Here is a 13,070-nt window from a genome sequence, read left to right on the forward strand (position 1 = left end):
AGCACACTTGAAATGAACTCTGGGCCTTTTATCTGCACATTGTAATTGGGGTAATGAGGGAATATCACACACCTGGCCATGGAACAGCTGAGAAGCCAATTGTCCCATTACCTTTGGTCCCTTAACAAGTGGGAGGCACATATGCAAACTGCTATAAGTCCTACACCGTTCACCTGAGTTGGATGTACATACCCTCAAATTAAAGCCGACAGTCTGCAGTTAAAGCACATTGTGTTTGTTTCATTCCAACTCCATTGTGGTGGTGTATAGAGCCAAAGATGTTTGAATTGTGTCGATTTCCCAATATTTCTGGACTTGACTGTATATTAAATCCCAACATTTCACATTTGCATTATAAAAATTTGCAGATTCTGATGTCTGAAATTACCTTCACATGGCAAGGATCTAGACAGTAGAGCCTTATTTTTTATCCAGTGGGACCCCTTTGCAACTCTTTAGGAAGAAACTGAGGGCTCCAGCTAACTGTTGGAGTTGCAGTGCTCAAAGTATGTTAGTTGCCTTGCTCTGTACTGCTCTCTTCTGGACAAAAAATGATTTCACAATTCGTTCTGTTTCAGGAAACCTTTTTTCTTTTGTCAATACTTAGCATCTTTAACAATAAATAATATACCAAAGTTTGGGAAGCCACCAGAGAGCAGCTGACATGAATACAGTATATTTTAAGATCACAAAAATTGTAAAATAATTGATAGAGCTGTCTTTCTACATCTAAATGAGCATCCCAAGGTCTGCTCAGAAATGTAGATGCATAAAATAATTTATAGGTTAAATTTTATGTTTGCTTTCCTTTCAAACTGTGTTTGACTTCAGCTAGCAAACATTAATAATAATGTAATTATTAATTTATATTAACAGAACATCTGTTTCTACACATTTTCACAAACAAGAGTTAATTATGTATGTTTAACAAGACATATTTATATATGTAATACAATATAAAACTGTGTATATGTGTCTGTGTCTGTGCATATATACATTTTGCTTAGTACATGAGAAAATTATAATAATGGTAGATTCCTATTTTTTTTTCTTTATGTGTATGTCTTCAAGACAGTCTTAATTACTTCAACTAGTTGGACCAGTCCCTACAGTTTACCTAACAACATTTTTGGAAATAGTTTGCTATAGCTGCAGACATGTCAAACACAAGGCCCGGGGGCTGGATGTGGCCCGCAAAGTGGTTTCATGTGGCTCGCAAAGCCATCCTGGAAACAGTGAGGGAATGGCCCCCGCTGCCTTGGCCCTGGCCCAGGCCAGCCGGGAGCCAATGTACAATTTTGTGGTGGCCATCTACGCTGAAACGTATTCAGTCTTAGCTCCACAAGGCCATCTGGAAACAGCAAGGAACCAGCCCCTGCGGGTAGGCTGGGGGCTGGGCGGCATTGTCTATGTAACATCAACTCTCATGTTGCTCATGGCATCCTTTCCCCCAAAGCCCACCAAGCCAGATATGTGACGTAGGTGAGGCCCATGTGCTGGCCACTTCCAGGCGATGGTGCATTTCTTCATTCCTCACAAAGGGTGACACCTCCCTAGCTGCATTTCTTGCCTTTTTTTCTCCCTCCCTCATCTCAAATATTTTCCCACCACTCTGTACTTAGGATGGAAGGAAGGAAGGAAGGAAGGAAAGAAGGAAAGAAGGAGAGGGAGGGTCTGAGGGAAGTCCTGCCTTAGTCCTGCCCTGCTGCCCTTTCACCATCCCCTTGCCCCCTCCTCCTGGCCTATCCTGGGGGTCTCCCATCCTATTGCTAAGGAAGCTTTGGATACAAAGCCGGGTCTCCTCCCCTGGAGGGAATGGGCCTCCCTCTGACTTTGCCCTTGTACCCATCATGAGCAACCTGGCTAAGGAGAACAAGCACAGCAGCAGCAGTCTTGAGGAGGAGGAAAGTGCAGCTGGGTGCCCCCTTGGGGAAGTGGGGCTGGGCTTGGTGCCGCAGGTGCTCGAGGGCCAGGCTGGGCATTTGACGTCTGCTGCCCAGGGCTCCGGGCAGCCCGTGCCACCATCCAGCCCCCCTGCATGGCCTGAGAGGAACAGTGAGGCTCCTCCAGTGGACCATGCCTTGGCACTTGCCCTGGTCCCACCCCCTTCTGCCAGAGACCCTCAGATCTGTCCCACTCCTGCCCAGGCCCCCACAGGCCCCCTTGACTTGAATGATGTAGAGATGGTCACGCCCACCCAGTAGGCCACACCCACTCCATCCATGCCCACCCAGTAGGCTGCACCCACCCTGGCCACACACCCTCGCCCCCCCGAGGGCAACCGCAATGCTGATGCGGCCCTCAATGAAATTGAGGGCCGCATCAGCCTGTTTCCTATGGCTGAGAGAGGGTGATTGGCTTTGTACCTAAGTTAGGGCTAGAATTCAGGGTCATTTTTTCCCCCTGAGTAATCCTGTTGTATTAACGAGCTGATCTTGGCTGAACAGGATCAGGCTTGATTAGTACTTAGAATGAATCCCCAGGGCTCAAAGAGAAACTGGGAAGTTGAACTAACATCCTGGAATATGACAAGGCAGGTCTATATTGTGGCTGAGAAAACTGCACCAATATGCCCATGAAGGCGCCAGGAGTCGAGCTTCAACTGAAAAGATGTTGCCTTATCTAATAATACAATCTCTGCAACAGCCAGCTTGTCAATTCATGATGTCTATTTCTATGTGTTTTCTCCAGTGAAGCATGGGCATAGAGAACTATTTAATGACAGATACATTGTTAAGAGAGAACTGGTCCTTTTCTAGCATTAGAATGATAATGTCAAACCATAGATATTATTTTTATAATTTTAAATGTTTTACTTTCCTGTGACACTGGAAGTCAATTTTCATGCTGCCCTGTCATGCTGCTGCTAGAGTTCTTCTGTGGCCACTTGCGGCTGCATGCCACGTGGCACATCGCATCGTTGCCGGCGCTCACAGGAGGCTGCATGGCTCGTTGCACTGATGCCGCCGCTCATGACAGGAGGCTGTGTGGCTTATTGTGTCAGTGTTGCAAGCGGCGGCAGCACGATTGGTGCAATGAGCCACATAGTCTCCTACTGCGAGCGGCAGCACCAGTGCAATAAGCCACGCGGCCTCCTGCTGTGAGCGGTGGCATTGGCGCAATGTACCACATGGCGTGCGGCCGCAGAACTGGGCAGCGGTGCAACAGGTGTCGGGGTGTGGGAGGCCTGGCTGCAGCGGTCCTAAGGTAAGCAGGTGCGGGGCACGGGGGGCAGCTCCAGCCTCCCACCCGAGCTTGATTTTTACTTGTGCACCTCGCCCCAAAACTAGGGCTTATTTTGGGGGTAGAGCTTATATTAGGTGCATGCATAAATTTCAAGCTAGGGCTTATTTTCGGGAAGACATGGCATGATAGAACTCAAAGTAATCAAATTCTGCTACTTACTTTTGTCTGCTCTTTTCTGAGTTGTTTTAGTAAAGTTATGTCATCCGGAGATTTCTTCCTCTCTTCTTGCAGAAGTTTTACTACATTAGAAGTTTGGGCAATACAGCTTTTGATTATTCTCTCCCTACTTTCGTGAGCTTCTTTCAACTAAATAGACAGTAAATAAAACAAAGAAAACCAGATAAGCAAGCAGTCCAATAATGAGTTAAACGTTAAAAGCAGAAATTAATGAGGTTTTCATCAAATTACCACTTTCCATGCACATGTAATGGACATAGCAGAAGAGCTTTTTATTCTTACCACTTTTTGTTCATAGCTCGCCCAGATATTGTAGCTATTAAATAAGTGGTTAGCAGCAATCCTTGTCATTTAAAAATACAGAAATTGGCAACCACTTACATTCACTTTCTTTAAAAAAGGGTGTGTGGCAAGGGTTCTAATGGAGTCTTATTTAAACTTTCCTCGAGTTTTCTGCACATTCAATTGCAATGCTCTCTGTTCAAACGTTTGCCTATTTCGTGGCCTATGAAATAGATCGTATTTTTATTTATGTAGATCTACTTGAGAAATAACTAATGCTGTGTTTAGCTACCTTAAATAGGCAGGCATTCTGAAATCAAGAGGAAATCTCCATTCTCTTGGTCATAATTTTTTCTTTTTTTATCTACCAATGGAGATGATGAAACTGTCACTCATATACAAGTAAATAAAATGCGACTCATGAATTTAAAGCAATTGAAGATTTGACGTTATCTTCCAAGCATTTTTCAATATAATGACAACCAATTATCTTCCATTTAGATTCCAGAAAAACAATTTCTGAATACTGCTATAACAACTTAATAGCAAGCTTACCAAATCTCACAAATCAATTAAGCAGGACAAACCAAAAATATTTTCCAGAGTGTAACATATAATTGCAGTAAGAGTACATCCCAGTAAGGCTTTCTTTGTAATTGGAGAATTTCTCTGGAGTAAAAATATAGACATTTTGCTGGCTTACAATAATTGCAAAAATTTCAAAGAGGAAACAGCTATTTTGCTTCAAAAATATTTTGAGATGAACAAAGGTTTAGCGCTGTCAAATTATTAGAATGTGACTGACTCTGGTATTGTGCCAGTGTCTCTTAATGAAGCTTATATCGGTATACTGTACTTAAAGAAAGTCAACATGATGCCCATTGTCCTGATTAGCCGGATGGTGCCAACCTCTTAGTTGCTGCTCAATCCAGGGAAAAGACAGACAGTTGAAGAAAGTTGCTAGGTTTGTACCCCAACAACTTTCAAAGCACCTTTTTGTAACTAAATTAGAAACTACTGGTTGTAGGCCTATTTATTGATAAATGTTGGTGTTAAAATATATTGTTTTCAATGTTTAATGTTCAGCTGGAATCTGTATGGGCTGATGGCAGTCTACAACAATAAAACAATATAATAATAAAACATATATTAACCTCTTCATTCCCCCAGGTACTCCCTGGGAAAGCTACTTTTCCCGCTTACAGAGAGTTATTAGGATATGTGCCGATTTGATCTCAGGAGCTATTCCGTAACATTGGGGGTTGCAACAAAAAAACATCTTTGTGAGCCTGTGCTGCCTTTAATGTTTTCAGTAATGGAGAACTGTTAATGGGTTTTGTTGGGGAGCATGCGCCATAATGCAGATTCCTCTTGGAGGTGGCGGCCCCAAATATACACTTAGGAGCCAAGCCATCTAAAGTGTTAGACAGCACTTTGAATTGTATTCAGAACCGATGGGCAACTAATGCAGGGCTCACAGCACAGGCATTATGTGGATGTGATGACTGCGAGCTCCACATTTGCACAAACTGCAGCTTCCGGTAGTCTTCGAAGCAGCCTTTTATATGATATTGTGGAGCAAAATGTGCATGAATGGGCCTCTCTGGTCACGACCTCCACCTGCCTACCTAGTTGTAGCGAGGTATCCAGGAGAACACCCCCCCAATCGCATAATTGCTCCTTCAAGAAGTGGAACACCTCAGATCTTTTTTTTCCCTGCAAGAAGTTAGAAGGTCTGACTGAACTTTTTTTAGTCCCACGAACTCCATTTCAGCATGAGAGAAACCTGCCAGAGCTGGAAAGCAGGTTAGTGTTGAAATGTTTTGCTTTTGGGAGAGAAACGGCAGAAAATGGGGCTGCCGTTTTGAGAACGGAGAAGGGAGACGCGGGGAGATGCAGGGCAGCAAGTAAGTGCTCTTCTCTGCTCTGCATTGCTGCGCAGAGCCGCTCTGCTCCCTGTTCTCTGTTCTCTCCAGTGGTGACGATGGAGAACTGGCGGAGGGAGGTGCAAGCCACAGGAGAGTTGGCAGAGAAGAAGGAGTCAGCTGCTGCCCAGCAGGTGATCTGTCGGGCGAAGCATGAAGAAAATCCGTCCAGCGGCGAACAGTGGCAGCGGAGCCTTTCTCAGTTACTTCCCTCCGGCTCCAAAAAGTGGAGGGGGACCAGGCCTACTCCGCCCATCCTCCGGATGGTAGCATGGCAGTACAGCTTGGGAGGGGAGTGAAAGGGAGCAAGGAATTGTATTGGCTGGGGGGCCCCTGAAGGAAGCAGGTGTGGGGCGCATGGGGCAGCTCCAGCCCCCTCCCCCACCTGACTCGCTTTGTGTGGCAGCAGTGCAATGTGCCACGCGGCCTCCTGCCCCATTGCGGCAGCCAGGTGGGACGGAATGGGCGAGGTCCTAATTAGGGCTTATTTTTGGAGTAGGGCTTATATTAGGCCCACCCAAAAAAATCAGGGTAGGGCTTATTTTGGGGAAAACATGGTAGATGGCAACAAAGAACTATAGAAAATTCTCAACCTTTGCTGACATCTAGTGGTCACCTAGATGTTGGCACTCTCAGATCTATATCACTATAAAATGCCAATAATTATGAACACTTGGTGAAAGCAAAATCAGGTTTTAAACAAAAGAAACTAAATGAAGAAGGACAAATATATTTACCGAATGATGAAGTTCTTCACAAGTTTGCCTAGCATCAACCTTTCCTGCGAAAGAAGCTGTTGGAACTGTAGTATTTAATTCATGGACTATTCTGTCATCAATTGTTCTTGTTACCCTGAGCAATTCCTGGGTGGGAGGGGGCAGGGGAGGAAAAACTTAGACTTAATGTTGCAAAATTTGAATTAAAAAAATAAACAGTATATTAGCAACCAGATCAAGTAATATATTTTTGAACCATATATTTAAATTTCCTGGAAACCTGCAAAGTACTTTACATGTTGGATGTGCCAGATTCCTATAATAGATCATAAGATTGAAAGGGAATCTAAAGTCTTTTAGTTCAAACTTTGCCCAGGGCAGGAATCCCCAGATCAAAGCCATGGTCAACAAAAATGATTTTGTTTGAAAATGTTGTGATGCTTTTTACTGGACAGGTCATTTGATTCATTCTATGAAAAGAATAGCAAATCAAGTTGTGGGAGTATGTTTTAATGCCTACAATAACTTTGTATCTTAAATATATATTTGACCTGGAATTCAACAAACTAGAATACATTTGTAGGCTACAACTTAATTCATGAATTCATACTATATCAAACATTTGGTTTCTGCATGTGTAGAGTTCATATTTCAATTTTATGGGGAAATGTTATGGGATACCTAAACCAGAGCAGATTCTTCATAGCATGGATGAAATATAGCCTATAATTGTACTTCATGATTTATATTCTATTGATCATGGCTTTTGATATTCATTCTCAGCTTAAAGCTTAATACTGGTTTTTGATTTTTCAAAGCAATTTTCAAAGCAAAATAGACTATCTATAACTAATTAATTATATTTTAAAAAACCATAACTTCCAAGGTTTTTTTAAAAAAAATCTGTAAATTGAAATGTAAAGCTTCTACCCAACTGGCTCTTGTTCCACCTTTCTTCCATAATACAATAAAGATGCTGAAGAATTGGAAAAAATCGATAGACAAGTGACAAAGATTATGAGGGGCTTGTGGCTAAATTCTGTGAAGAATGGTTAAAGAAATTGAGTACATTTAGCTTAAAAGAGAAGTGGAGACACAATAGCAATCTTCCAACTGAAGGACCACCTCCTGAGGTTATGGGTGCTCCATCACCAGAGATTTTCAAACATAGATTGGACAGCCATTTTTTCTGGGATGGTCTGAGGATTCTTCTCCTGAGTAGGGACTTGCACTAGAAGACTTCCAAGATCCCTCCCAATCGTACAATTCTATTACTGTATTTATAAAGTACATTTCTCAGGGTTAAACTAGCCATGATTTATTCATTCAGTTTTATAAGTTTGTATACTGCATTGAACCATGAGTTATCTACATTGGCTATTTACCTAACCCAGGGGTAGGCAACCTTGGCTCTTTTATGACTCGTGGACTTCAACTCCCAGAATTCCTGAGCCAGCCATGCTGGCTCAGGAATTCTGGGATTTGAAATCCACAAGTCATAAAAGAGCCAAGGTTGCCTACCCCTGACCTAACCCAATAGGATAAATGAATTGGCTAGTTTGTGATTCAGGATGTCATGTGGACATGCTTTCCCACAAATAAATCTGATTGAACATGGACATATTATGGAGAAACTGACATGAATGTCATTAGTGTACATCTGCATCTATCTATATCTTCTTGCTTGTTGATGTCTTCTCCTTCTACTATCTTATCCTGATGGTATTCTTTGTTCTACTTATGATGCCTCCTCCCCCTACCACTCCATTTCAGGAACATGTCATTCTCCTTATGTGCTCTAATACTAACATTCTCAGAAAGGGAGGGAAATAAGTTAAAATCCATCCTATCAAATCTGAGGCAGGAATTCAATGACAGTAGCCTAGCTCTTGTTAAAGCTGCTGTCTATCTAACTCAGCTCTCACCAAGCAGGAGTGAATTCTCCACCCTCATGTTATCTTAGCTGAACATGGGAATACTCTCATACAACTCATTTACAACTCATTTATTGAATTTATAATAAATCATCACCCTGATTTTACAACAATTTCAAAATACAATAAAACATTCAGAATAAATTAAACAAAAGTTAAAATTGTAAAAACAATCCTGACAATGTCACAATTCACTTCAAAGCCCTCTGGAATAAATTGATTTTAACTAGGTTTTGGAAGTCTAAAATCAATGAAACTAATCTCACTTCCAGGAGAAACCATTCAAAAGCATTATGATTTTGCCAGATAAATGATTATTTTTGAATTGTGGCCTTCCTCCCTAGCAGCAGTTTCTTCCAGGGGAAACGTTTTAGGAGGGATGAATCTGGTTGAAAAGGATCTAGATAATCGGCTTTCTCCAGGGTACTTTGAAGATGAATCAGCACCACCTAGTTGACATTTCCTAAAAAGGGAAGGTTGGAAAATGGGTGACAGTTATCAAATAGTTGATTCCAAAGATGACCTCTTAAGGAAGGGCACATTACAACCCCTTTCATGCCCCAATCTTTTCCCCAAAGGAGCCAGAAGAGGCATGGGTGAAATGATAGGGACCATGCTACAAAATTTGACTTAGAGTGCACTGGTCTAAAGGAGTCCTAGACAACTGTCTTGGTCAATACCGTGAATTCTGCCTATATGGAGTGAAGACCTCAACAATTCTATTTTATATATTCTGAACAACTTTTTCAACAATGTTACATAGTGGCCAAGAAGGCATCTACCCATTCTTGCCTCTCTAGAAGTTTGACACTCTAACAATCATAGGCTGATAGCTTACTGATGAAATAAGAGAGAAGTAATGATGCTTTTATTACCACAGTGTAAGCTCAAATCTGAGGTATACCCATGTTTAATTAGATTCACTCCCAAGGCAAGAATCAATACAATATCTTCCATATCCATATCACAGGATTAGAGTTCAAAAGAAAAGACAAGGACTAGAGTGTGTCCACCTACATGTTTTGGATTACATATCTAAGACTAGTTCATTGTTGCTGTGGCAGGTATGAATTTCATGGCTGCTTTCAGCCTGCTGTCTAGGGAATGGAGAGGTAAATTCCCCAGCCCTCAAAGTGATTCCAACTCCAGCTGAGATACAAGATCAAGGAGACTGGAGAAGGATCCAACTAAACAGCAAGATCATCAGGATGACACACAGCTGATCTTTGTAATACATTATAATGCCCTGCTTCCCAATCTTTTTCCTTCATTACCCAAAACCACTAATAATAATAATAATAATAATAATAATAATAATAATAATAATAATAATAATTATTATTATTATTATTATTATTATTATTATTATTATTATTATTATTATTATAATAAAGTTGGAAGGGACCTTGGAGGTCATCGAGTCCAACCCCCTGCTCAGGCTGGAAACCCTACACCATTTCGGATAAAACACTTTAAGTCAATCTAAATATCCCTGTTGTGATTGGGTTTATATGTCATTATCCAAGAAAAACCATGTTTATCCAACCCAAGTTTGGGATGCACTGATATAGTATCTAGACATTCACATTCTATTACCACAGAAGTGAGTCTCTGGTTACAGATAAGATCAATAACACCTCTCCTGGGTTTATGGAGGTTGCTTTTTATGTGGTTGTATCCATTTTTTTTTAAAAAATGTACTCGTTTAAAAATTGTAAGCTACATTTTGAGTCAGGCGCCTTGAAATTCAAGAAAAAAAATCTGGAAGGAAATTCCCCAGAAGGATGATAATACCTCATCCAGTCAATTTTGGTAATGCAAATCAGGAATAGAAAAAATAATTACAATGCAGTTATACAAATAGTACTCCTGAAGGGATACATTTCTTTGCTACTGCCACTAGACTGAGTGTTATCACTCATAATGGGCTGCCCCTTGTTCGACTGGTGAAAACAACCAAAGGCTAGAGGGTCTCAAAGCAACTCACAACTGGTTCTGGGATCAAGTCTGAATTTGTAATTAATGCAGTATTTAGCCATTACAGTAACTGTGGACCCAACTGTGGCTTAACAGTTGATGTTCTGCTATACTTCATACAATTAACTTTTAGACCACAAAATAAAGTAATAGAACCTAGTCATTCTGGTTTCAACAGTCATAATTCCCATCTTTGTCCTGACTATCCCATTACACTAAACAGATAGTCCTTGTTTAGTGACCATTCAGCTACAAGAGTGATGAAAAAGTTTGCAATCGATCCTCACATTTACAACCTGTAAAGCTGAAATAAGACTGTAAGGACGTTCATAGTTTACTTAGTGTTCACTTTTCTTAACAACTTAGTTGCTGGTTCCATTTATGGTCACTAAACAAGGATTACCTGTATTTCTTTCTAAGGACAATGGTTTCAATCCCATGCCTACTTTCATCTAAAGAGGCCAACATTCCAGGTCTTGTGCTAATATTCCTGGTTATTCTGCTACTCCAAGCAACAGCAGCTACCAGCAAAATGGAGGGAACGTAATGGAACACCAGCAATGACATGTTCATCTCCAGCAATGATGTCTGTGGTGCTGTGTTGAAACAGCATCGGAATGCTATGGAAACTTCTTTATACTAAAGAAAAGGATGTCTGCTCCCTCATGTTATTATTATATCTCAAGAGACCACCATTCCTGGTGCAGCCCAACCTTTTCATTCTGGGGAAGCTATTCTAACCCTAAACCTAACCTCCTATATTCAAGAGTCCTGTCTCTTCCGGCAAGTCTTCCATGTTCCACAACTATAATGAGAGGCTGCAGTTCCAACTGCAGAAACCCAAATGTTTCCTCTGTACATTTTTTCTTCTTTTCAACATGATTAAAATAACAATGAAAGAACGATCATATATTTTATGCCTTTGCAAATATTTTAAAATCATACTGAAGCTCGCATAAGAATTATTACAGAAATTAATATAACAGAAAAATGTGTAAATTAACTTTTTCCCTCTTTGGTTTGTTCTATTTCGATTCAGAATTTTTCCATACTTTATTTTGCTGCTCATCCTACTCGATAGTCCCTCAGCTCCCTCAGATAGCTATTATCTGCCATTTGCCCCTTTTCTTTTCGCGAGACAAAGGAAGGCTCTGATTTTGACATTCACCTTTCTAATACGGTAGGGATCCCCCAAGGTCGTCCGGAGAAGCAAACCATTCACCCTCTCATCTCTTCTTTCCTGCAATGCAGGGCAGTAATACTGATCTATTCTAGAGAAAACTACAAGGAAGAGCGTCTCTAAAACCTCGAACACAATACACCCAGGCAGGCATCCCTCCACACGCCTGCATGGCTCTCGGGTGTGCTGGGCAATGGGAACCTTTTTCAGCCTCCAGGAACACATGCTGGCTCTCCTTCAAGCAGCCCAGGTCCAGCCCCCCCACCCCCTCAAAACGAGCCTTCTCTTCTCCTCTTCACGGGTGGAGAATCTCTCGCCGTCTGCTCCACGTTGCTGTTCCCGCCCGTCCCGCTCCCCCTCTACGGCGCGAGCAAAGGTACCCGCCAGGTTCCCGAGAGCGAGGAGGCGAATCAGTGCGTGCCAGCCGACCGCGGGGAGGGAGACGTCCCGGGCGCCTCCCCGCCGGACGCCACCAGCCTCGCTTTCATCTCCGTACCTGAAACTCAGCGAAGTCCTCACAATTTAGAGCAGAGCCGGGCGCTGCCATATTGGAAAGCCTCAACGCAGCCAATGAGAAGGCGTGACGGGGGCAGGCCCGCCCCTCCTGCTCCTTCGCCGCGCCAAGAGCCCGGCTTCCGCGGAATCCCGAGCCGGGCCGGAAGTCCTGGGGCGTCTGTTGCGGTGGCTGATGTGTTTTGGGCTGCGCCTGGCGCGGATGGCCGAGGGCCCCGGGGTGCAGGTGGTTAGAGATCTTGAACTCGTCACGTAGTTCCTGAGACCGATTTTAAAAGAAACAGCAGCCGCGTTGGAGGTGAAAACCAACATTTGCAGCCGGTTCTTTTCTTGGGGTAGCTTTCTTGGGATGCAGAGTTATTTTGAAGCTTCAAGGTTCTTGTTCAAGGCAAGCCGGTTAGGAAAAATTGCTCATTTAGCACATGCAGCCGATCTTGAAGCCATGTGTGAACCAGGGCGTGCCACAAAGGAGACTGAACAGAGGTCGAAATATATTATTCCAAATGGCTATAGGAAATCGACTTTTAGGAATAATTTTTATTTAAAAGAAACCTTGTCAGAAGTTAAACTTCTTAAAAGCTGTTGTAAAATGGAATTAGTTGGGCACTGGGTGTAGCACCAAGGACTTTGGTACTGTAAGGTCACTATAGCCCTTGGCAAAACTTGAGAAATCATAAAAATCCAGTCATGAAAACCCAAGCAGAGGCTTCTTAAAGGTACATCACTTTATTTTAGATCAAAATAAATCATGGGTAAAAACACAATCTGAACACTGGCAGCATTGCGTTGCGTTCAGAAGTGCCACACCTTACCTTCCTTCTTTCCTTCACCTCCCCCTTTGTCTCTTCCTCCTTCCCTCCCTCTCTCCCATTTCCCTTCCTTCTTTCCTTCACCTCCCCCTTTGTCCCTTCCTCCTTCCCTCCCTCTTTCCCATTTCCCTTCCTTCTTTCCTTCACCTCCCCCTTTGTCCCTTCCTCCTTCCCTCCCTCTTTCCCATTTCCCTTCCTTCCTTCCTTCTTTCCTTCACCTCCCCCTTTGTCCCTTCCTCCTTCCCTCCCTCTTTCCCATTTCCCTTCCTTTCCTTCACCTCCCCCTTTGTCCCTTCCTCCTTCCCTCCCTC

The 13,070-nt window shown here is 42.6% G+C and overlaps 1 protein-coding gene across 1 annotated transcript in view; it reads right to left on the reverse strand.

Moving 5' to 3' along the window:
• The window catches only part of CCDC58 (coiled-coil domain containing 58), a 14,918-nt gene extending 2,886 nt beyond the window's left edge, over window positions 1-12,032 (reverse strand). Inside the window, exons 1-3 of the mRNA XM_015812134.1 lie at window positions 11,934-12,032; window positions 6,368-6,493; window positions 3,406-3,552 (exon numbers count right to left, since the gene is read on the reverse strand). Of these exons, the coding sequence (XP_015667620.1) occupies window positions 3,406-3,552; window positions 6,368-6,493; window positions 11,934-11,984 (324 nt within the window). The 5' untranslated portion in view covers window positions 11,985-12,032. The remainder of the gene's footprint in view (window positions 1-3,405; window positions 3,553-6,367; window positions 6,494-11,933) is intronic.
• Window positions 12,033-13,070: the final 1,038 nt, after the last annotated feature.

The sequence above is a fragment of the Protobothrops mucrosquamatus genome, unplaced genomic scaffold (genome assembly GCF_001527695.2).
Source record: "Protobothrops mucrosquamatus isolate PMUCROS unplaced genomic scaffold, P.Mucros_1.0 scaffold69, whole genome shotgun sequence".
Lineage (NCBI taxonomy): Eukaryota > Metazoa > Chordata > Lepidosauria > Squamata > Viperidae > Protobothrops > Protobothrops mucrosquamatus.